Consider the following 24,500-nt stretch of genomic DNA (forward strand, 5'->3'; position numbering starts at 1 on the left):
TGATGGGAAATAATCGCAAATCTCTGTCTGTATATTATATTCTCGCTCAATTAGCATTGTGCACAAATTTGTTTTTTGACAATCTCACAGTTATGTTCTTCCATTCCTTGGAAGATTCACTTTTACTGCTGGACCTCAGTACCTCATTTATGAGTTTTCTGAACTCCCTCTTGACCACTGCGAATCACAGTTCTGCTGTCGAACATTTATTAAGGTGTTTAAACAGAGCACCCATTGGGTTGCAGTAGTTCAGATCTCAGCCTAGATTAGAGGTAGATTCACGTTATGCTTTGGAACAGTGCTTGGCCCTAGAATATGACTGAATGTGATGTGAATGTATTGTTAGGCTTAGTGATTAGCCAGTAGCCCTTCAGAATACAAGGCAGTTCACATACATGTAGAAGGTTCTTAGACAGTGGAGGCTCCAATAGCAGTTGCAAACACAGTGTACAGTCGTTTACTTGAGACTTTTAAAGGGACTTAAAGAACAGAATAGGGGTAATAAATGTCGAATTAACACATGTAGAGAACAATGGCCACATGCTGTCGCAATTACGTTGTGACTTTTAATAAGATGTAGCCTATGTGTACTTAATAAATACTGTAGTCCGTGGTTGAAATATGTTAGCTACACTGCTTTTAGCAAATCAGCTAGCATTCAGGCTCCTTTTAATTCTCTTGTTAATAAAAAGTAAATTAAATAAAAGATCTTTGGTGAGTAGTGCAGTGCTCTCTGCAGTAAGCACTATTTATTCCTCCTCCTCTTTATTCAGTTAATAGAAGCTCTTCGGTGTCAGGCGGCTCTGTGTCAGGGGAGGTGTATGCGGTGAATGATCAGCTCTCTGTGTGAGAGCTTGCTTCTTTCCATCCGAGTTTTTAGACGAAGGAAATTTTGTCCAGCCTTGCAATCAGCCAGAAACTCATATTACAACCCAGAGCTGGAAAACCCAAATTAGATTGTTGTGTAGGAATACAGAAAGATAAAAGTAAATTAATATTAATGTGGTCTTGTAACCAACCTCTCAGCGTCTGTTTGCATAATTTTTGTGCAAGGCAAGGAGAGACGCACTGAACTCCGTCTGTTTGTTGACAATAAAGGAAAATGGTATCATAAACATCTTATCATGGTTAGGAAGATGTGCAAAATTTGAAAGTACAGGAATTTAAAGAGCAGTTATTTTTAAAGCATTGTAGCTATACCGTACTGTTAATGCAACTACTTTAAATGCCAAGTCCAAAATATACTGTAGAGCAAACATCTGTTTGTAAAATGTTGCTTTTATGCAGGGCTGATGAAGACAGCCTTGCAGGAAGTCTGATGTATCTGAGTGATGCTGGGCCTGGTCAGTATTGAGAATACCTATCCATCCATTTTCTAACCGCTTCATCCAGTTCAGGGTCGCTGGGGAGTCGAGCAATGTGCACAAGGTGGGGGACACTGGACGGGAAGCTAGTAGTATTGGGGAATTCTTTTAAGAATATCAGGTTGTTGCTTTAAGGGGTGCTGGTGGGCCACTAGCTGACACAATTCCTTCTACATCAGACTTTTTGCCCCAGTGTGGTGACAAGGGATACTGTGAGTATTGGGTACTGTCTTGTGGATGACATGCTAAGCTGAAGTCCCGATCACCTGGTTATTAAAGGTCCAGTGTCGCTATTCATAACAGAAGGAGTATTAACCCTGGTATTCTGGCTAAATTCTGTTTTGGGCTTGCTCAGTCTGGGCAGTGGAAATTTCCCATGATTGCTGAAGTGATTTGTCCTTCTCCATCTGATCTGCTGTGTAGTGTGGCGGCTGGTGCAGATTGGCACTGAGCGTCACCCAGGTGGGTGCTGTACTTTAATGGTCGATGAACTGAGTACATTTATGTAGTAAAGTACTTTGGAATCCCTTGGGATGAAAGGTGCCGTGGAAATGCACTAAATTATTGTACCACAGGTGCAGAAATACTGCAAGATAACTTGAACAATTCCGCTGTTTTCGGGGATGCTTGTTTTAATGTGACAGGGGTATATGCAAATTTTAAATCTCTGCTGGAGAATGTGCTCTTTTTTTTTCTCCTTTCACTGAAGAGTGGAGTTGCTGAAAGATGAAAGCATAACTACTGTAAGCTAACTTGCTTGATCATTTGTGTGCGAGCTCCACCAGTGTTCCTTATAGCCTAACTGTGAAAAGGCTGTAAATGTGTCATTTTTCCTACTTTAAACAAACAGTTTTTCAACGCAGCCGAATTACTTTTGGGTGCACAGGTTTGTAGAAGCGCATCTTTGTGTGATATGACACAGAGGCAGATAAGAAGTCTGAGAGGGAGCTGTTGTTTAAAAAAGGCAAGTCTGTCATTAAAGTGACACAGCCAGACTTTCTACTTGTGTGAATTCAGCTTATGAAACGATGGGCCTTGCATTTGTCTGGTCTGTTGCTACCGTTTTATATGTAGATAAAAACCCGGAGATTAAAAAGCTATTACAAATGCTGTCCTGCGACTCCTTTTTGCTGAATTTGGAGGCAACATATTGTACCACCGTGCCTCGGAGGTTGGGACTTCTGTTTTGTCTCTTCTCAGGGTTTATCACTTGAGCCCCCAGGAGCCAGGGGAGTGGGGTATCAGCTAGACCCATGGGGGAGGTGGGCTTTGTGGACTGTCTGTCACTGCAGCCCAAACAACAATGCAAATCAATCCCAGCCGGCCCCCAGCGCCCTCAGCCGTATCTGCGCCTTGTCCCCTCCACGTGAGCCTGAGCCAAGTCAGATTTCCCTTGTAGTCTTTCCGTCAGATATTTTTTTTTCGTCTTTACTTTTTTTTCTCCCCTCTCTCCTTTCCGAGGGCTTAGGCAGCACACATGGGACTGTGTAGTAATTGCCTTCCCGCTCTGAACTGCTGATACCTTTATTGGATTGGCATAGGGTTTCTGGGACTGTGTTTAACATGCAGTCAGCCACTGCAGTGCAAACAGAGCTTGTGTTTAAACAACCGCCCATTAAGGCAGCAGCTGGGGAAAGCCAAGCCTCTCAGAAAGGGAGGACGCAGAGGTGGGGGGGTGGTGGGGGGGGAGGGAGGCCGGTTGTTTAGCAGGGTTGAGGAAGAGGTGGCATCATTCAATAAGCGGAAGCTCGTGCTTCACAGCCGCCCACCTCTCCCGGTTCCCCTCCACATCCTCTCCTCTCCCCACTTCCCCAGGTTTCTCCGCAGTCAAGAGATCACCAGAGACCACTTTCCCCCCCCCCCCCTTCCTTCCCCCTCCCCTCCCCTCCAGCAGCAGGGAAATGCTGCGCAGCCCAGACACGTGCGAAGCTCATTAATATCTCATTACATTAGTACTACAAGTGGTCTCACTAATACTGCAGCCATGTATTCCCACCAGGCTGACATTAACACTTCCTGCGCTTAACACATGGTGGGGAAGTTGTGGAGCGATGGGGGGTGTTATTTTTCCTCTTTCCGGTCTGAGGCGGCCCAGGAAAGCGAGGGGCGAGAGCTTCAGAGGGCAGCGGGCTGAGGCGTGGCACTGCTGGCGCAGTAGAGCCTGGCGCCCAGAAAGAAGGTGTCTCTTTTAAAAGAGCGCGGTGAGGCGCCACCAGGAGGGGCTTCTGGGCACGTGTTTACAGCGGCTGGCTGGTCTCGGCGAGGGTGGCGTTTCAAGTGGCCTGCTTTGTGTTCTCCGAGGCGGCCATTAGACAGCTCGTCATTGGGAGGGGTGCTAATACTTGTGAACGTATGCGCTTGAAATGTGCCTGTGAGCTGGATTAGCGGTTAGTGCTGACATAATACGGGTCCTTCACGCTGATAGTATTCCATGTTCAATCCCTTCATTGGCAAATATTATACAATACAATCCAGTACCTGTTTAGGTATGATTTCGTTTCACTTTTCAGAGTTTTGCGCTTAATTCATGGAGTATTCTTACTTTACTTTACTGTCCCAAATGGGGAATGTGCTTTGCAGGCAGGTAATGACATAAGACATTACACAATACATTTAACACAACATAAACCATTAACAAATCAGAGACATGTGTGATGGGAAAGAAAATAAATATAAATAAAGTAAAATATACAGTCCGTTGTCCAAATTGAGCAGGTTATAATAGCTATGGGAATGAAAGATGACTTAGTTCTATTGCCCGTGAATCTAGACAGTCTAGATCATCATATTTACTGTGCACGGGGTGGTCATGACAGTCAAAGATTATATCGGCCTTCTGCAATGTTTGTTTGACATAGACGTCTATAAGCTGTAGTTATTGTGCACCAATAATTCAGTATATTCAATGTACAGTATGTGTTTATAAGTATAAAATCAATTTAGTTTTTTCTAGAAACTGTATAAAATGAAACAATTGTTTGGGGGATTGTTTAATATGGTGTTAACCAAGATACCTTCTGATGGTCTTTAAGTAAAATTATCTTTGATTTATATATATGTTTTGTTGGCTGTCTTTCTGATAAAAATCTTCTTGGCTCAGTGAACGTTTTAGCTCCTAAATGAATGTTCATTGGTTGTCATTGTAGATAATTTAGAGTATCTGTCTTGGAGAAAAATTCTAGCTCTGTCATTTTTGAGATTTTGGATGAGCCATCTGGTACTTTCAGGGCATCATTAAATGTCATAGGAGATGTAATTGCAGCAACAAGCAAAACTCTTCATTCTAGAGCTATATCTGTGGAAGGAAATGCAATTTCTTCCTGCTGCTCTCAGACCTAAATGTATTACAGCTGAAACCTGTTTTGGGATGTCTTTAACTACCTGTGGGAGCATTACAGTACTCCACATTCCCTTGTGCAAAGCAAACTCAGTCTCAGGAGTCGGCTTTTATGGAACACAATAGAATAAATAAATTCCCCTAATTGACTGAAACTGGATTTATTCCATATGACAGACTAATTTGACTTACTCTTTCTAATCTCCAGAAATCAGAATCTTTCATACACTGCTTCAAATTTGATCTGCACATTTTGCTTTCCTAAGAACCAGTTGTCATCCTCTGTTGTAAGATTCTGCAAGAAATTAAGATTTTGGATAGAAGTGTTTTTATCCATGTTCTATAGTTTTCTAGGGTCCATATCATCTGCATTCAATGCAGGTATGGGATATCCTCATAGGAATTATCCCAGCTGACTATCTTGCAGGTTGCCTAAAATAAATGTATCAGACAAATTAAACAAATTAGTGCACACACATATATGTGTGGAACTACATTGTAATGTACATCTAAGATCTAGCCGAAACATGCTGTAAACATTATGACCATCAAGCTCCCTAACCTCGTTTGGGGAAGTGATTTCTTGTGGATCACTCCAATTAAAGCTTGCTGGTGTCTTTCAATTCTTCAATTCTCAAGTAACAAAATAGACTGAGGAACTCCCTTCTTATGTTCTTAATTTCCTTCCGTTAGGAGAAAGGCAAAAATGGGGGCTACACACACAGATAATATAGACACCACTTAACCCAGTCAGCTTGCCTTTCAAAGATGGGAGGAAACGAGAGAAAATCCATGTAAACTCCACAGATATGGCACTGTGCCTCTCCAGGTTCTTATTTTTCTGCTTTTACTTGTTTCATGTTCTTCCTATCTGATTCTTTATTGCTCTTTTGGGCTTTTATTCATGTCTCAATCTCACTGAACGAGGTAGAAAGTTTGGTGGGTGGGGTTGACACCATACGATGTTCATTTTAAACAAGGAGTTGATGCACTGCGTGATTGGGAATTAGGAAACTTAATATGAAGTCATTAGTTATTTACACTTTCCAGTTTCTATGAACACAATGGATGTAATGTAAGCTTTCCTTTGCAGTAACTCCGCACAGAAGAAATATGTTATCAAATGAACAATGCCTTTAACCTTCTATCTACAACACCATATCTATTGGCGTTTGGTATTCTTTTATCCACTTTAATTAATTCGAAGTTTGACAAAATAGTTAATTTAACAGTTCCCAAATAGGCTGGAATTGTCCAATAAAGTACAGGGAAACTCAATAATTAGCAGCACTCCTTACATATCAGATCTAAATCCATTTGAGCTTTATATAGAGACACCTTATTCTTATATGCACATTTGTCTGCATTGCCTAAATATTACATATAATAAATCCAACAGGCAGCATATTGAAGCATCTGCTTAACACTCAATGTATCTGACTGAGGTGTGAAAATGCAAAGTTTCTTTTTTTTGTTGCAAAATTGAGGGGAGTCTGTGCCAATAAAGACCAGCACAGTTTCAAAAGCTAGACGTGTGTAAGCTCTTTATGTCTTTAATGCAAATTTAATTCAGGTATTATATTAATACATGAATATCAGAGCCTACAGTGTGTGTGTGTGTGTGTGTGCATTTTGCAACTAGGAATGCGTATTTGAGCACAGCAAGTTGAAAGCAAGTCGTTTGATTCTGTAGTTTTTATGAATGGCTGTTCCTCAGAAATACTAGAAAAGACTTCCTGACCTTGAAAGGGTTATAATGCTGTAGTGTATGGCTCCAAGGCCGGGAAGAATGTAGGGATGGAGGAATTGTGGAGTCCTTTAGAGAATTAGCTGCTGGTGGAATTCAGCCAGGCCAGAATGTTGACATACAACATTAGCTTGAGGGAAACTATGGCTGAATCCTGAGCTCCTTGTGTTCATAGGCAGAAAACACGGACAGGAAGATGTGAGAAGACCGGCCTCCCAGCCACAGAGAACAATTTGTTATGCGGAGGGGCAGTCGTTTCTGCAGGCCGTAAAGGCTCAAGACAGAGCAGGCAAAATTCTTCTACACAAAAATGAGAAAGCAAAGTGAAAATGTTCAATATGCTTGTCCCATGGTTCTGTCTCATGCATTTTCCCTTTAGCTGCAAGCCTTAACTTTCCAAATGAGTGCAGTTTGTCAAGATAACAGGTTACAACACAGAAAATCTCTCTTTAACTGTCATTTAATGCTCAGGTGGTTAATTTTAAAAGTGCAAACCCTAGAGATGATTACCTGTTTATGGATGGCAAACTCAGGATTTGGATAATGAACAGAAGACACGAAGGAGAGGGAAATTTTTCAGATGCTGTTGCTTATTTATTTTTCAGTTGTGGGGGACAGGTCTGATACTGTCTGAGCTTCCTTTTCGATCACAGCCACTTTTTTTGCCTCAGTTGCCCTAAATGGTGTGGCCTCTGGGGAGTTCTCTTTGTCTGTGCTGTTTATTCTGCTGTGTTAAAAAGCCAAGAGCTGTCTCCAGTTCTGCACAGGAGTTCAATTTAATTTGGATTCGCTTCTGACACATGCTTAGTACACATGATGTGCTGTGAGAGGGGCCCAAGCTCTTGTGATCTCCAGTCTCCTGTGTGGTGTACCAGGGATCTTTTTAAAAATATTTTTGACACAAATTATTATTATAACTGTGACGCTGACCAAATGGTTAATTTGTATTTTGATGGCAGAACAGTATAATAAAGAGAAATATAGAATGCCAACAATGTATGTAGAGGCTCAAGCAGAGAAATGTATCATTGTGCGGACTGTACAGGAAAAAGGAGAGGTTAATGCAACGCTGAAAAGTAGGAAGAAGGATGAAACACAAGGTTTTCAGCTGACGAGTCTTCTCAATGAATGTATAGCACATCAATGGCATAGCCAGAAAACTGATTCCTGTTGTGGGCTGAGGCTGATATTTACCCTCATTGTTTGACGTGTACCTTGTGAGAATAATATCTTCAGTTATGTAGTTTCTACTGTAATATTGTGACTGTATTTGGCTCCATAAAAGGCTCAAGCCCATGGCAGCAGAAACAGGGCCCCTCAAAGTTATAAACAAGTCTTCCTTGAAAGCATTTGTTACAAAACAAAAAAAATAATGAAAGGAATTTCAAGCATAATGAAAAATGTAGTCACCAGACAATATTTTTCTCTAAGTTAACCACAAAGTCATTCTAAGTATACATAGTGGCAGAAAATGAGTGGGTTTTAGAGCTGGTGGGTCTCTAGATGGTTGGTTATCTGATTAGCCATGAATGGAGAGCACAGTAATGTGTCTGAGTTTTCAGGACTGTCAACCAGTCAATTGCTATCTCTGGGAGTCTCACCCTCTACTGTACCTCAGCTGCCTCTAATCATGGGCGTAGCAGCAGCTGCCCACAGGCTCCAATGAAGGCTGGTGGAAAAAGGCCTTTTCTGGTGGAAATTGGCTCTGAGAGGTCGAGGGCTTTTGTTCAGCCACATACGCTCAACCCATCTGTACTTCCTCTCATCAGAAAATCAGGGGCTGTAGTTACTGAACCTTGTGGAATTATGTGCTCTTGTTCCTCTCAGCATCAGGTTGTTCTGAGAGAAATACAGGCTGATTCACATTTTTACTCTTCACCTGAACAAATGAGCTGTGCTTTATGAGGACAGTGGGGCGAAGTCTTGAGCTTTTGTGGAACAAGACAGGACTGAGTGTTCATCTACAGGTTTATGAACAATCTCAGCAGGCCTGTTGGGAGGCCCTGAAGGCAGCGAGATCCTTCTCCTATTCCAGTCTTATGGAGAGGAGGGTCACAACAATCCTACAGTGCTTCTACCTGAATCATTAAAATGCACCAGTTAATAAGTGCGCCCTTAATCCCTTTACTGAAAAATATTTTTTATAAAACTTTTTTTTTTTCAGTAAAAGACATAATATTAATAACCAGTCACTGATATCTGTGCCTCACTTGCTTACATAGCTTTGAGTTTCTCTCAGATCTCTGCTGTTGCTTATTTGAGATGTTAAATAAAGTGAGACCTATTATCTGTGTACCTGAATCCTATCCATATACTAACCTGTTCATAGCTGGGTTTTCTCTTTTTTGCATTTGTTACCTCTTCAGTGGCTATCTGAAGTTCCTGTTTCTTGTTCTTGTAGGATTAAACCCTGTTGCTGTCATACCCGTGTTAAAAAATCTTGGCCTGGAACCCCAGATACTCGGCAGCTAGTGTCCTATTTCCAATTTTTCTTTTCTCACACAGAAATCCATGAGCAGACTTTAGCTGCTCAATTGAAATCTCACCTTGTGTCTAAGGAGCTCTTTGAACCTTTTCCGTTAGGGTTTATACAAATACTGAAATGGTGATTCTTAAATTATTTTATGATTTGTTGATGGTTTCTATGTCAGGGGAATTATTTACTCTCTGAATTTTTCATACTGTCAATCCTGGTATCACACTAGATGACATGGAATGTTATCTTGGGATCACTGGTTTCCTTTATTTGTTTGACTCCTATATGGCAACCTGGAGTAAAGTTAATAATACAAATGAATAATTCCTTAAATACATACATAAATATACATAACGCTTTACTAGACATTCCACTCAATGCGCTTTACAGGTAATGGGGACTCCCCTCCACCACCACCAATGTGCAGCATCCACCTGGATGATGTGACGGCAGCCATAGTGTGCCCATACACTCACCACACATCTGCTGTCTGTGGGGAGAAGAACAGAGTGATGAAGCTAGTTCATAGATGGGGATTATTAGGAGGCCATGATTTGTAAAGGCCAATGGGAAATTTGGTTAGGACGGCGGGGTTACACCCCTTTAAAGTTGTAAAGTTGGATTTGTTTTAAACCTGATGTTGTACCAATTGCACAGGGCGTTCCACAGGGTCAGTGCTGGGGAATGTGTTATGCAATACTTATATTTTGCCTCTTGGACAGATTATTGTTTCACTCTTATGATGACAAAACTCAAATTCACTTGAAATCAGACATCACAACTTCAGTTTCTGCACTTTACAGGTGTCTGTCTGATATTTAGATAAACTATGGCAATACTGAGGATATGCTAATAGGCTTTTAGTATCAGCTCTGCAATGTCTGTGACCTTTGTGTTGTGTTGTTGATGATGCTAAAATGATGCTTAAATCAAACCAGTGATGCAAGTTTACTTGGTGTTACTTTACGTCCTGTGTTGAACTGCATGTTACTAACATCAAAATGGTATCTTTCCTAAACTTGTGTAACTGGATTAAGATCGTTGCGCTTGTCTGATGCCTCGATTTAAATCTGGATTGGACTACTTACTAGGGTTTTTTCCAAGGTAAATAGGCTTCAGTATTTTCAGAGAAAGCAGCAACTTTCATCTTTTGTAAACACACTGGCTCCCTGTAAAATTCAGAGTGGACGTTTAGGTTATCCTGGCTACATATGAGGAACTGCACAGTCTTGCTCTTAATCTAGGATCTGCTGATTCAGGCATCCTTTTTCTGAATATCAGGCTCCACGAAACAGGCAACAGATCCTTCATATATGCAACACCATGCCCATTAGAGTCTCTGACTGTCGACTTTTCTCAAACCCACTTTGTCATGTCTTTTTTCACTGTAGATTGTAATGTGTAACTTAGTTTTGTTCTTCGTTTTGCTACCAGTCCTGTTACTTCAACTGTGTCTAAGCCTAGAGTGCTGTTTTACATCATTTCTTAAAAAGCACTCATAAACAAAATTGTGCTCTTATTAAACATAATTTGATCAAGCTTTGCGTAATGTCCAAATTAAACCCTGAAATACCAGTGGTGTGTCTGTAATGTAGAAAGTTACGAGATACCAAATAGATGCATGTAAAAGTATTAGCTAGAATAACTTTTGAGAAAAGAGGCCTTCATGGCTGAGACTGTTGGATAAAGTTTCCATTTAAGAGTATTAGAATTAGAAAAGTGTGCAGTTCTCAATTCAATGGCTGTTAAAGTCATTGTAATATCAAATGACTGTCAAAACTGTTGAGGTAGTCTGGCAATTTCTCTTACATTCCTTCTTCTACATTGCATGCACACCAAAGTGAGTGGTTTCAATTAGTCTAAACCAGATTAGGCCCAAACTGCAGAGTGCTTCGGGAATCCTTGAGTTGGTTTTCATTGGTTCACAGGATAAACCGTCAAGATTAGATATGACTCTTTGTCCTTTGTTCCCTCGAATTGTTTGTTTCAAGTGATATAAAGTCATTTAATCTTTCATTAATAATGGGAATTTAGTAAACAGAAGACATTTTTTATCCAAAGCACAGCAAGTGTTTTCTTATGTATAAGTGTAGTGATTGAAGCGGTTACAGATGACAAGAAACTGGTTCTGGACTGACTTAGGACTCCTGAGAGTTCCAGGTAACATGTTATGTTTCAGCTGCCTCTGAATGACCCTTCATGGTGCTGCTACCCTCCATCATTGAAAAGAGGTGAAGGTTAAGATGATTTTCATGAATCCCTGGCTGAGAACATACTCTTTTTCCCGGCAGGCTGCTGAGTCGAGTGACATGTGGGAGCACAGAGGGCACTAGTCGCACGTGGCTCCACAAAGTTCCAGTGGGCCAGACTGATTTTTTTAACCAAAGAAATATTTTGAAATAGTACATTGTCTGCCACAACGATATGTTTATGTACTGTCATTTAATTTCTTTGTGCAAAAAGTTAGATAACCTTTATAAAGAAATTGAATCCAGGGAGCAATGTCAAAAACAGAAAACAGAAATCAAACTGTTATTGTCGGAAACAGTAGGGATCAGATCCTTAAGTTACAGCTAACTGGAATGGCCAAAATAGTGTCATTGTGGACAGTAGCATCTACATTTTAAAAACGTTCAAGCAAATTATGTGTGACGCATGCAGTATTTCACTTTATTTTAAAAAATCCCACTATGCAAAATCATGAAACAGATTCATTGTAATCCCAAGAAAATTCTTAATGCACAATAGGTTTTCCTCAACTTCTTTGTTTCCCTGTTATTGAGAATCTTTTTAGATCTGTTTATTTTAGTACTCTCTGGAAAATTCAATATCTTAGCGCTGTTAATTTGCCGTGGAATAAAGCATATAAATATTCATAGGTTTAGAAGAGCAAATGTAACCATTTCTGCAAAACAGCTTTGGAGATTGCAGAGATTTTTTTCAACCGAATTTCTTTTGAGCGCCCGTCATTTAAAGGAAAAGAAAAAAAAGCCTCATAATAATTTCAACATTACTGGTCATTTCCTGTGCAATACAGGCATAGCTGTCCACAGCAATCAGTGTGGAAGGTGGGGGATGGGCTGTGTGGAACAGTGGATCAGGAGGTTGCTATAACAACAGCACCTTGGTGGTTCTCTTTCCCCTGACAAATGAATTGCTGCTGTTGGTGGGATGTGGAGCAAAAGCATCTACTTTAGCCAGATGAAAGCTTTGCCGACTATCTGAAGGGCTCTTCTCTTTCTCTGCTGTTGATAGAGACGGCAAATTAGACAGTCTACGCCTGTGAGCCGCAGACTGGTTAACCGATGGGGGGAAAAGCAAACAGTACTGATTTTTAATGCTTGACAGTGCAGAGTCAAAACCCTTTTAGATACAGAGATTGTGGGGGGTTCTCCAAAATGTGTCTGCTCGTTTCATTCTGTCTTGCCAAATAAATGCGCCTTTGAAGAAAAATAAACTTATTTAAATGTTGCAGCACTGGGCCAAGCTTTGAACCTTTTAATACTGTGTGCCGGTAATGTCTGGCTCCAGCAGAAACAACTAAGTGGCTTGGTGTTCTAAATGGACACGAGTTTGGCGTTTACTTGTCTCAAAGTTCAGTGTTGGGTGGTTAATGTGGGACTGAAACATTGTCGAAGGACATGTTATTTATTTTAATTTCGGGTGTTTTTATTGACCCATACTGGTATCTTGGGATTGTAGCAATTAATGAGATTGAACCCATTACAAAATTAAACACCTACAATGAGAGGTTGCACTAATGCATCTTTTGTAAACTTGTTTTTGATGTCCTCCATTAAAATCCAGTAAAACTGGTCCTTCTCTTACTGTGAACTGCTATTGGTGATTTCTGTACTTGGTATTATCACTAGATGAATTGTGGCTTTCATGGTTACTTATTTGCCGTGTTTCAGTTGTTCTGAGTTATTCACAATACCTTTCTAAAAAAGCATATTTTATATTTAGGATATAAGATTATGCCATATTACATCCATACATTGTCAGAAGTTGTGTGGACACACAGAATCTTGGAACCACTGGACACAAAGCAGGTCTCATGGATGAGATGGTAGTCCATTACAGAACGCACTTACACAAGGACACCTTAGAGAGCATAATACCAGATTTCACTTGAAAAGTGAGAGGAGACAGAAGCAGGTTTTATTCATATAATTTTAAATTGCCCTTTTAAGCTAAACCGGTCAAAACCCTGACTGGAATCTGGAGTCTGGTTTTGTCCCTTTTTGGTTTCTCCTAGAGAATGACAACACGAATAATTCCTTTTATAGGATAAATACTGTTAACATTGACAACTACTGCCTTTAATATCGTTAACGTGAAGCCATTGCCAGCTATATAAAGAACAGTGGAATGGTTTAAAAAGAAGAAGTTGCATGTTATTGTTCTGATATTGTTATTGTTCTGACAGTTTCGCACTGTTCTGCACAGTAAACATTTTGTTTTATACATGAATCAGTTGCTTACTCGTGGAAAGAGGGGTGAAGGCACAGAAAGGCAAATGCAAGTATCAAGCATATGTTTATTTGGGATTTTCCCTTGGCAGAGATCCCTAAAAACACATTTTTTGCCCTGTGAGACAATCAGGTGTTATAGTCAAAAGGTAATAAAAAAAGATGCAGTGCAGATTTTTTAATGGGTATTCCTGTAATTAACAGTTACCCTCTTAATGTGAACACCTGGAGTGTAATTATCACAGGGAAACACATATTAAAGCACTAAGTAGGAAGCGGTAGCTTATTTAAAACAGAAGCTTTTGTTTTAGCTGACCGGCAAGTCGCTTGTCAAATCTCTATAAAATGGTTTCCTTCAGAGCCCAAAGTTCCTGTTTGCGATGCCAAATAGAGGAGCTATTGTGAAGGCGCTGGATATTTTCATCTTCTTCTCGGAGAACTAGTGCTGAGCCAGTGTTACAGGATAATGTCCTCCTGGTGAGCGAGCATCACGCAGGCCAGCACAGCTGGCAGTGCAGTAGCCCCCTTCCTGATCTGAGCACTAACACAAAAACCTGTCTAAGAGTTGTGAAAAGAGGAGCAGTGGATCCGTGGCGAAGGAAGTGACACCCTGTTTAAAGACATGAGCTCATTCACCTCTTGAATTATCTGCAGCCTCTTGAGGGGTGAGCAAGGGAAGTCCCCCTTACATGAATTTAACAATGAAGAATGTAATAGGGTACTCAGTGAGGGACTAGGACGCCCCTGTATCGCATAAAGAGCAGGACTCGGAGCTCCCCAATCCAGATGTTCTTTCAGATCTCTTCGTTTGTCTCAGTTCCTGGCCCTAATCTAAACCATACAGTACATGATACTATGAAGTCAGACTGAGCGAGACTAAGCGCCACTATTTCTCATTGGTTATCTTTTTACTGTAAGTCATGACTACAATATCAGCAAAATGAGCTGTATTATTATTATTATTAATGTTTGTCTTAAATGAGTATAAGCTCCTATTTTGAAAAACTAACAAAGTTGAATTACTCACTAACATAGAGGTTGTCAGCTTGTTTTCTACAGTATGTTTCCCAGTTTCAGAAATACATGTTAATGTGTACAGAACACCCTTCTGTTTATTTTGATTGGCCTTTTTTCATTTTTAGTTGTCTGTACCAAAGTGGTTTGTATTGATGAAACACAAATCTTGGTTCCATCAGCCTACATAGCATTGGTAGAGCTCTTTGCCTTATTTAAGATAAAAGATAAGATAAGATCACTGTATTGGCCATATACAATTTCTTGCATTAGGAATTTGTCTTTTTTTGCATACCCCAACTTGCTGTCCATGAGACACTCAGACAGGGAGGGAGCTTAGTCAGAGCAAAGGATCAGCCATTTATACAGCGCCCCTGGAGCTGTTGGGGTTAAGGGCCTTGTTCAGGGGCCCAACAGAGTAGGATTCCTCTGCCGGCCGCGGGACATGAACCGACAATCTTCCAGCCACAGGCGCAGATCCTTAGCCACAGAGCCACCGCACCACCCATTTGTGAATAAAAGTGTTGAGTTAGTGTTGAAAGGTTGAGTTTTTTGCCACCGTCTTAAGACAAAAAGGACAAGAACTCCCAGGTTTGCTTCAGCTAATTTGATGCGTGAAGAGAGTGCTCCCAGAGCAATGTACGTCTAGTTCTGTTCCAGAGATTGCCGTTAAATTCTTCATTCCATCGCCAGCCAGGTGTGGCTCATCTCATCTTTAATACCCTATTGCAACTCCACAGTCAACAATTCTGTATGGTGCCTTCCTGATTTGTGACAGTGAATGTAGCCTGTATTTAATTACTGAAATGAATTAAGCAAGAGACAGTAGTGTAATAAGTGCTTGCTGAAGTGTGAACAATGAAAGTTCGTCAACTGTCATTTTTTCAGCACAGATTCCTTCCGCTGTTTTTCTCTTTTTCTGGAAGTAATTATTAAGTGCTAACAGGCAGTAGTTATCGCGCTGTTTTTACCTGTGTTTTTTTCTCCTGAAACTAAGACAAAAGACAGTTAATGTGTATCAATCTTTCTGAGGGAAAAAGGAGAGATTTCATACAATATTGTCTGGTATGGGGAGACCTTAGTGATGTTATATGCTTCTTTGAATTATTGTGTAATTGCACTGAAGTGAGTGGATATTAAGCCCTAGAAATAAAATAGTGTACAATAGTGAATTGTAAAAGTTAGTGTTTAGACAGCATTTTGTACATCCACCATGCCACCACTGTGTTTGAACATTTAAGCAAATGTCTTGGGAATAACATTTGTTGAATAAAGTGCTTAAACCTTCAAAATGTTTACTTGTGTATCAAAATGAGAGATCACTAATTGGTATTGATGCTCACGCTTCTGATCCCTCTGAAATTTCTCTCATTTTTCAGAAAGTATTTTGAGATTCCTGCAGCGAAGAAGCGAGTGCACGCTCATTGTTAGATTCCAGTCCTCCTACGTTCTTCCTGAATAATTAAATATAGTTCTGTGCATCTATTGTATGTTTAATTCAATTTTTTTTCCTTCCCTCTTTCAGCTGCAAGAAACTGTGAAAAGGAAACTGGACAGCGCACGGTCTCCTCTGAACGGTGAACAGAACGGTATTTGCGATGGGAATTTTTCGCCAAATGCAAAAAGGCTAAGAAAGGAAGGGCCTGTGGGAGGCCTGGACTCATTGGCTGGTTTGCCCAATAACATCCCCCCTGTGCCCTCTGTATCCCCACTCCACCAAATTGATATCAAACCAACGTTGCCCCTGGCAAACAACACCAGCAGTGGCAACAACCACGTACCCGGCCGGCCGGATGACATGGGCAAAAATGGTGGTTTGCCAGAGATCAAGCTGCCAGTAAATGGCAGCTTGGACCTGGATGATAGCTTCGGTTTCCTTCCGAATAAGGATATGAAACAGGAGCCCTTGGATGATACCACCGGGATTGAGTCCTCGGACACCTCACTCTCGAACCAGAACAAGCTCTTCTCGGACATTAACCTCAATGACCAGGAGTGGCAGGAGCTCATTGACGAGCTGGCCAACACTGTGCCTGAAGACGACATGCACGACTTGTTCAATGAAGATTTTGAAGACAAAAAAGAGGCTGAGTTCACTAGGCCAACTACCCAAACGCCCCTCCCCCAGGACCCCCCTCCCCAAAACAGCCAGATGCCTATGGGTTCCCCACAGGTACGGCCTTCCTCTTCAGGCCCTCAGTTCAACACTGCATCCAACAGCACCCCTCCCCAGCAACCCCTTCAGCAGCCTCCTTCTGTCGGCATGGCGGCTGGCTCACCAGCAAATTGTGTTGCCCAGTCACCACAGACTCCCAACCAGGCTCAGACTCAGCAACCCAGGCCGGGGAATGGATTTCTGATGACCCCAGGTCCTGGAGTAGGGCAAGGGCTTGCTCCTGGGCCATCAGCAACTGCAGGCCAAGGGGGAAGTATCACAGTCCCAGTCCCTTCGTCTACTCCTGACTTGTCTCCAGCAGAACAGTTGAAGCAAATGGCTGTCCAGCAGCAGCAAAGGGCAAAACTACAAAAACATCAGCAGCAGCAGCAACAAACACAAGCACCCAACTGGTCACCTGCTGGTGCTCCCACAAGCCCATATGGAGGGCCATTCAACCCTGACAAACCAAATAGCCCCATGATGTATTCACAAGCCTTTAACGCCCAAAATCCTATGGTGCCTCCAATGGCAAGCAACCCTCAGAAGGCCACGATGAATAACTACCTCCCTCAAAACCATATGAACATGATCAGCCAACAGCCAAACAGCATGGGCCAAAACACTATGGGCAAGCAGCAAGCCAGCATGCTCTCATACAGTAACACTAAGCCCCTGACTCATTTCAGTGCTGTGGAGCACATGAGTCAGAGGATGACCCCCCCTATGGCCAACCCTAATAAGAATCCCATGATGCCATACATGCAGCATCAGCCAGCACAGCAGCCACCGCAGCAGCAGCAGGTGACGCCACAAGCCCAGGCGCAGATATCTGCTCAGGCCTCTCACCTGAGCGAAGAACAGAAACGCATGCTTCTCTTAAAACAGAAACTGAATCAGAGTATGCCTTACAGTGCATTGCAACCTCACAGTCAGGTAAGTGGTGGTGCAATTCTTTGTTTAACAGAAATGCTTTCTTGGGTTCTTGGAAGTCTGCGGTCAAGTATGAAATGTTTTGCCCTTCTAATTTGAAAACCCCATGTAAACAAATTCAGTTTATAAAAGACGCAAACATATTATTTTCTTCTATGCGACAAAAAACAGACCCCTATTTATTTTTAGGCTGGTGGTTCCTGTGATATGAACTGCTGAATTCTTCTTTTGTTATTTTCAGGCAGCTTGTTTGTTTTTAACGTGGGATCGCAAAACATTCAGGAACAAGGCTGAAGATGTCTAGAGGGCTATGAGATTACATGTGAACATTTACTATATGGCAGAGATGTGTGTTCTCTTCTTTGGTCCCAAGTTTGTAGTCTTATCTTGTAGTTCTGTGGTGCTGCTGAATTATGAGAGGTCATCTCACTTGTCTTCCTTTCTGTGCCTGATAAACATAGGTTTATTTGTAGATCTGGTACTTTTGGTTTTTTTTTAGATTTTGAATTTATGCTACAAACAATATCGCATAATAAAACATTAACCTTTTAGAGGGGTTTCTTTGCTTTGCTTATTCTAAACTGTTTAAATTTTCAAAATGGGAATACTAACAAATCTAAATGGTTTCATCATCTCTTAAAAGTAATAACACAGCCATGTTGGAAGAAAACTTACAAATTGAACGGTTTTCAGAAAATACAGGCATAGGATTACAGTCTAAAAAGACGCATTTCTCCTACTGTGACTAAATTATGTGATTTGAGGCAGCTTAATGTTTCACAATTAATCTGCACATGCATACATGCAATAAACAGCCAGTTAATCAACAGTTATCACTTAAAAAAAGAGAAGATCCCCCACCGCTGGTCAGAACGAGAAAGCAATGAGCAGGTGTCGGAATTGGCTTAAACAAAGCAATCCATTTTAAGAGGTGAATTTTCGTTAATGGTGTTTTGTTGCACAGCAGATATATAAAGGCTGAGAAGTACCATGTCTGCTTATACATGACTGCCTAGGGTACCGCTAAGAGCATGTGAGGCTGAGGCCTGGCTCCTACACTGGGGAGTTCTGGGCTCACAGTGTGTTCTAATTCACCCACGCGTGTCAGGCATGGCCACTTCATTCTAAGGTACCTCTGTTGAGGTTTCTGCAAGGCTAAGCACCTCGTTATGTAAATCGGTGCCATTGTTAAGTTATCCTGCCTGTTCCATCCTGTTCTCACACCGGCTACGATTTGGAAATGTATCATGCCACATCTTGCCAATCAATATAGTAGTTTAGACACCAAAACAGTCAGATGTCTGAATCCGAACAGGATCCTTCCAATTGTTCAGTGAATTCACCACAGAGAACACGGAGAATATAATTACAGCACCTAATAAGGATTATATTTTATTTGAACAGCTTTCACTCCAGTATGGTCTCACTGTGACATTTTAAAGCTCGATTTCAGTGGATTCTGTTGCTAAAGTCATGTGTTGAGAGACATTTCATAAATATTGTATAATCAGAATCTTTAATTGAAACAACATGTAACAACGAGGTTTTCTGGTATTTTCTTTAAAATATTAAATTACTGACATATCAGTTAAAAAAGCACGAGGGGTGTTTATTTATCTTATATGAACATAATGTAGCATTGTAAATAAAATGTGCATTTTGTCCTTAAATGTAAATGGAAGAGTTCAATGGTGAATTGTTTGTTTCAATACTGTCTAGGCTTACGTTGTTTTGACATGGTCTATACATGGCTTTGTGTGTTATATTTGTAGTATAATTTTGCTTGTTGAAGCTCGACAATGACTAATACAAATGGGGAAAATATGGACTATACCTCATTGAGCTGTAATTCATTTTGATATAAACACCACTGTTTTATTAAATATTGTCCGTCTAGAGCTGTTTCAAAAGAAGGTTTTCTGCCCGAAAATAAGAATGATTATTTAGAAGAAGCAGTCTGAAAACTTCAGTATTTTGTATCATGAAATTTCATCAGCCATTTCTTTGACGGCTATTTCTTGCACTGGCAGTGCTCAATTCTCTGTTTTTTCTTGAAGTACTAATTGCGATCTGCTGGTAAAACTGTAGAGAAGTAGACTGGAAACACCAATAATATTCTTCTTCCCTGTGCCCTTGCCTCTCATGAAGGGTTGCTAAACTTCATCATGGTCTGTTTTTGCTGAAATAGTAAATTTCAGATGTATATAGCAATAACACAATTGCGTTTTTGCAGATTAGTAATAGGAGCAGAATTCACGAGGCAGAAAAAAAGCTAAGTGCCTGAAAAGGCCACTATAACCAGTAAAAAAAATAAAATTAAAATAGTACATGGACCTTTGAAGTAGTTAATTAGTGTAAACGTGTTGGAGAATGGCATGGTTAGGCCAATAAAATGAACTGCTTCAGTTCTCCTGTGTAAAAGATGAAACAAACCGTCTTTAAGTAGCCAAATTGAATAGAGCTGAATTAGTGTTCTTTTTCCTCTTAGTGCTGATACAGAATCGAGTTACATGAGTGCAAAGAATAGTCTGTGGTGGGGAAAAAAAGCAGCCTTGACCTCTTCCATTGGGCCTGTAACCCCTTGCCCAGGGCAGGCACTCCTTTCCTTCTCTTACTGCCTCCATACGATTTCTTCAGCAGCGCAGAGCCGAACATGAAAAACAAAGACGGCAAAGCAGGAGTTCATTAAAATGGATGCTTGCTATAGCGGAGAGGAATCCACACTGCCATGTGTCAAGAATGGGTCGGTGGGAGCTTTGATTCATTCCCTCTTTTCTGCTGCCATTAGAGGAAAATTCGAATAGGGAAGCCCAGGCTTCCAAAGGCCGCACTTCTCTGTGCCTTCTGTAATTAAAATGCAATGGATCCGTTCTGCCACGATCCCAATGCTAAGGCTTTGTGTGCCGTTTGCAACATATTGTTCAGCAGGAGCTCAACCCGATCTTCCCTGTATTTAGGTACCACACATTATTTTGGTGTCTGCAGTTCTAAAATTATAAAAATCACAGGAAGAAGAATGCATATGGTTTGCTGTTCATGCCAAATGGCAAAATGTTTAGTTGTGTCATATTCCTGGTTCATTGTATCATCCAATTAATACAGAGACCCAGTGCGTTCTTTGTATGATGTATGATTAGGAAATGTGAAGTGACCCAGACTACAGACACACTGAGGCGTATTGATTATTGAAAAGGCTTTGGTGTGGGGGAGGGATCATTAGCATTATTTATGTGCTTTGTGTTTTTTAACAGACGTGAACCTGAATTGCTCCCCCCCCCCCCCCCCGCCCTCCAATCCAGTCATTAAGTTTGAGTGTTTGCTTTTTCATTAAGAAACAATTTATTTTTTTAACTTGTTTGTCAGGATGGAATTGTTATTTTATTCTGGTAATATACATCAAGTCGTCCAGTGATTTATTCTGGCGGGCAATATCATAATTTACCTATGTTTAAACTAACAGATTATATGCTGGTACAAATCAGAAGGGGAAAAGCTGACTCGAAAAGAGATAAGAATTGGATACGAATAAAATAAATTCATTACTGTGGTCTCCTTTGAGTAGTAGGTACAGTAAGTGAATAATATTGTCTGTATCATATTATGTTACAAAGCAGAAAGCAAATACATTAATCCAATGTGTAGGCCTGGATGTAAAGTTTAGTTTTTATTACTTGGAATCTTTAATTCCTCTTTTCTTTTTTGAAACCCTTTGTTGCTGTCCATTGGCGGTTCCTACTGTGCAAACACATAAGCCTCTTCAGAAACATAAGTCATATCAAGGCCGATCGATTTGTCGAAACATCTCAAAAGCTCCGAGCGAACTCAGCTGTCTGTGGTACCACCTGGCCCTTCCCAGGATTCAGAGCCCTCAAGGCTGATTGGGTTGTAGTCAGTCCTGGTTTTTCTGCATGTGGGTCTCTCAGGTGCAGTCGTCGAGTGGCACAAGGTGAATTTCTCTCAGTTTTTGACTTGCACTTTTGTTTCTTGAGGGGGGATAATTCCTGCTTTCTCCACTGATCAGGATTTTGTAGGTTTCAGCACCTCTGATCATTGCTCGGTTGTTGCAAATGCCGACCCCACTAGTTTTGTTCACATCCTGTTCACATCTATGAGAGAGTGAGCAACGCCACCTCTGACCAGTCAAAACCGCCTGACCTCCCCTGCGTGGTCTTTTTAAAGCAGTGTCAGTCACAGAGGCAGATAACCACAGTCGGCGTTCGAACAGAAGACAGACGTTGAGCCCCCCTCCCCCCCTCCTCGCTTTCCTCCCTCCCTAAGCCCCCGATATTGCTCTCACTGGCTGAGCAGGAAGCTGTGCCAGGGCTCACCCGCACGTGTCGAGTCTTGAGATGAGCTTGGCGGCACACTCTCAGATTCTGCGGAGAGTCTCAGAGGAGGCGGCGGCTGAGCGGAGGGTGAAGTTAAGGGAAGAGGAGAGGGGTGGGGGGAGGGGGGGGGTATTGCTAGTTAAAGCACAGGGACTGTATTCCTTCCTGTAGAGGCTGACACTCGACCAGCAGCGGGTTCTTAGCTGCTCATCCTCCTGGCGGTGACAAGTAAACAAAGAGGGCAGGCGGCTCTCTGTTTGCGAGGGGCTGAAGGCTGCTAAGTGAGTGATCATTAGGGAGAGCAGGGGTCTCGCTGTTCATCACAGTGATGTGGAGAAAGGGTAGGGGCGTGCTTTTTCCATTGTCCCTTTGTCTCGGGACTGATTATTTTGGTTGCTTCATGAGCTTCTAAGCCCTAGACTAGCACTATCACCGTGACCTGGAGAGTGTTTAAAACAAGGAGCAAAAAGCTTAGAGAATCCACAACAAGTTAAAATACTGTACTAGATGAATCTCATAAACATAACACATTATGTTAAATCACTGCAATTTTAATATTACTGCTTGCTCTTCCAGAGAAGATGCACCTCTTTACTGTAGTATTTTTCCATGCTTAATCTTGCTTTTAGTGTGTTTGATCTTGGCATTAAAACCTGTTTTTAAACACAGAACTGCAAGGGTAAGTATCAAATCAGTTCACTACCATGAAATCTCTGATTGACGAATAAAAAAATACATAATCATTCGGATAGTTTCAACTTTCAATGTCATGTCTTACAGATAGGTTTACGTACCATGATTTTTAATTGCTACATGTATTAGTAACCTTAAGAAATACAAAAATTGGGCATTTTTTTCCCCAAGAAGTTTCCCTGCAGTACAGAATTTTAAATATACGTTTTCTTTTTCATGAGTCTGGTTATATAATTGCTGATTGAATGTAATTAATGATAATTAATTAATTTGACACTATTATCCGACCAAAATAACAATGTCCATAGCCGGAATAACGTGGAGTAGGCAGCAACATTATAAGATGGATGTTTCCCTTTAAGAAAACCTGTCTAAATATGCTGTTCTAATTTGGTCCTATAGACCTCCGGCCGGTGTGATACTAATTCATTTTATTTATATAGTGTTTAGCACCGTGGAGGATGTGCCAGCCGAGAGTGGACTTTAGCCACAACTTGGCATCAGAGTACATCAGGGAGACAGGACAATAGACACACAGTTTGCCTAATCTTTGTCTTTTTTCAAGAATGAGGATTTACCATAATTATTAATATACCTTTGTTATCAATCTTTTTCAATGACTGCATGTATCTTTTCAAGCAGAAGAGGACCTAAGGTAGATAGGACCAAAATGCCAAAATAAAATTCAGGAGGAATGTACCAGTCAGTACCAGGCAGCTTACCCTTAGTCACGTCCTGAAGCACCTCCTTCAGCTCAAACAGGGATGTAGGCACCTGCAATACTGCTACTAGTTTAGATAAATGAAGAGATAGCAGAAACCTCAAACCCCAAACATATTAAATTCCCAAAATGTATACTTTAAAATTAAAAAGCTGAATGTGGAGCTGATCCGCAATGGGTCTAGCAGTAATGCCTGCTGGGATGAAGTAATGGGAGGAATATCTGCAGAGCATTCATTGCTGCAGTCATAAAACTAGTCAATGGCTGGTATGACTACCTTTAAATAACAATACTGCTTGGATTCACACCAACAGCACAATGTCTCTCTAGAATGTTCTCTAAAGAAACTAACTTGGGTTCCAATTCAGTAAATTTACAAAGAAGTAAAATTTGACTTACAATGTTATAATGCTTAGACCAAGACTAATAAACACTACAGTGTAAACTGAAAAGTATGTTTTCTCTCAGTAATTTCCTCTCTTTTGAAAATGCATGTCATTTTTGGGTAGTTCCTGGGCTAACCATCCAAGTTAAAAAACAACGCAAAATGAATGAGGCCAGAAAACATTTGTCTCTGTACAGAAGAAACCTGAACAAAAACCCACTACATTTGTCATGGCTTTGGAAAGACTGTTTTCTATAAATTCACTGTGCGAATGTTGTTGTCACAGTTCTCCAACTCAGTCACTCTGCATTCTTTATTCACTAACTTCAGAGTATGACCTTTAGAATAATCTTTTCTGTTCCTTTTGGTCACCTGCGTTTAAGTCCTGGTTTAAGACCAATTACTTGATAGTTGACATCTGAGTAATTTTACACATGTTATTATATTAATCCGTGAGCTCACATCCTCCAGCTCAGTTTTAAAAACCAGTGCCTGCTTCTCCAATAACTGCATCTGAAGGTTGGCCATTCTAACTATTGCTGTAGCGACAGGCTCTTTCTCTATCATCTTAATTGGAGGAGATTCCTTTTTCCCCCATCTTTTTGCATGGCACCCTACCACAAAGACACCAAGGAAAGACAAGGGGACAACAATAACGACCAGTGGGCAGCAGAAGCTCTAACCCTGAGTTAACGTACTTTTACACTGGTAATATGATCGCAGAAAACCAATCCTCACACAGCTACAGTTTTTATTGGCTGCTGGGGTCAAGTGTGATGAAAGCTTTCTGTCTTTTAGGTGCAGTTTTCTCTAGTTTGTCAATTTGTTCAGGATTCTCTGAGTGTGGCATCAATTTTTCTTGCAGATAATAGTGT

The 24,500-nt window shown here is 41.0% G+C and overlaps 1 protein-coding gene across 1 annotated transcript in view; it reads left to right on the forward strand.

Moving 5' to 3' along the window:
- Nucleotides 1-24,500, forward strand: part of maml3 (mastermind-like transcriptional coactivator 3) — a 208,593-nt gene that overhangs the window by 97,610 nt on the left and 86,483 nt on the right. The window contains exon 2 of the mRNA XM_088629838.1: nt 15,936-17,501. Within this exon, the coding sequence (XP_088485964.1) occupies nt 15,936-17,501 (1,566 nt within the window). The remainder of the gene's footprint in view (nt 1-15,935; nt 17,502-24,500) is intronic.

This window comes from Lepisosteus platostomus, chromosome 1, assembly GCF_059453375.1.
Source record: "Lepisosteus platostomus isolate fLepPlt1 chromosome 1, fLepPlt1.hap1, whole genome shotgun sequence".
Taxonomy (NCBI): domain Eukaryota; kingdom Metazoa; phylum Chordata; class Actinopteri; order Semionotiformes; family Lepisosteidae; genus Lepisosteus; species Lepisosteus platostomus.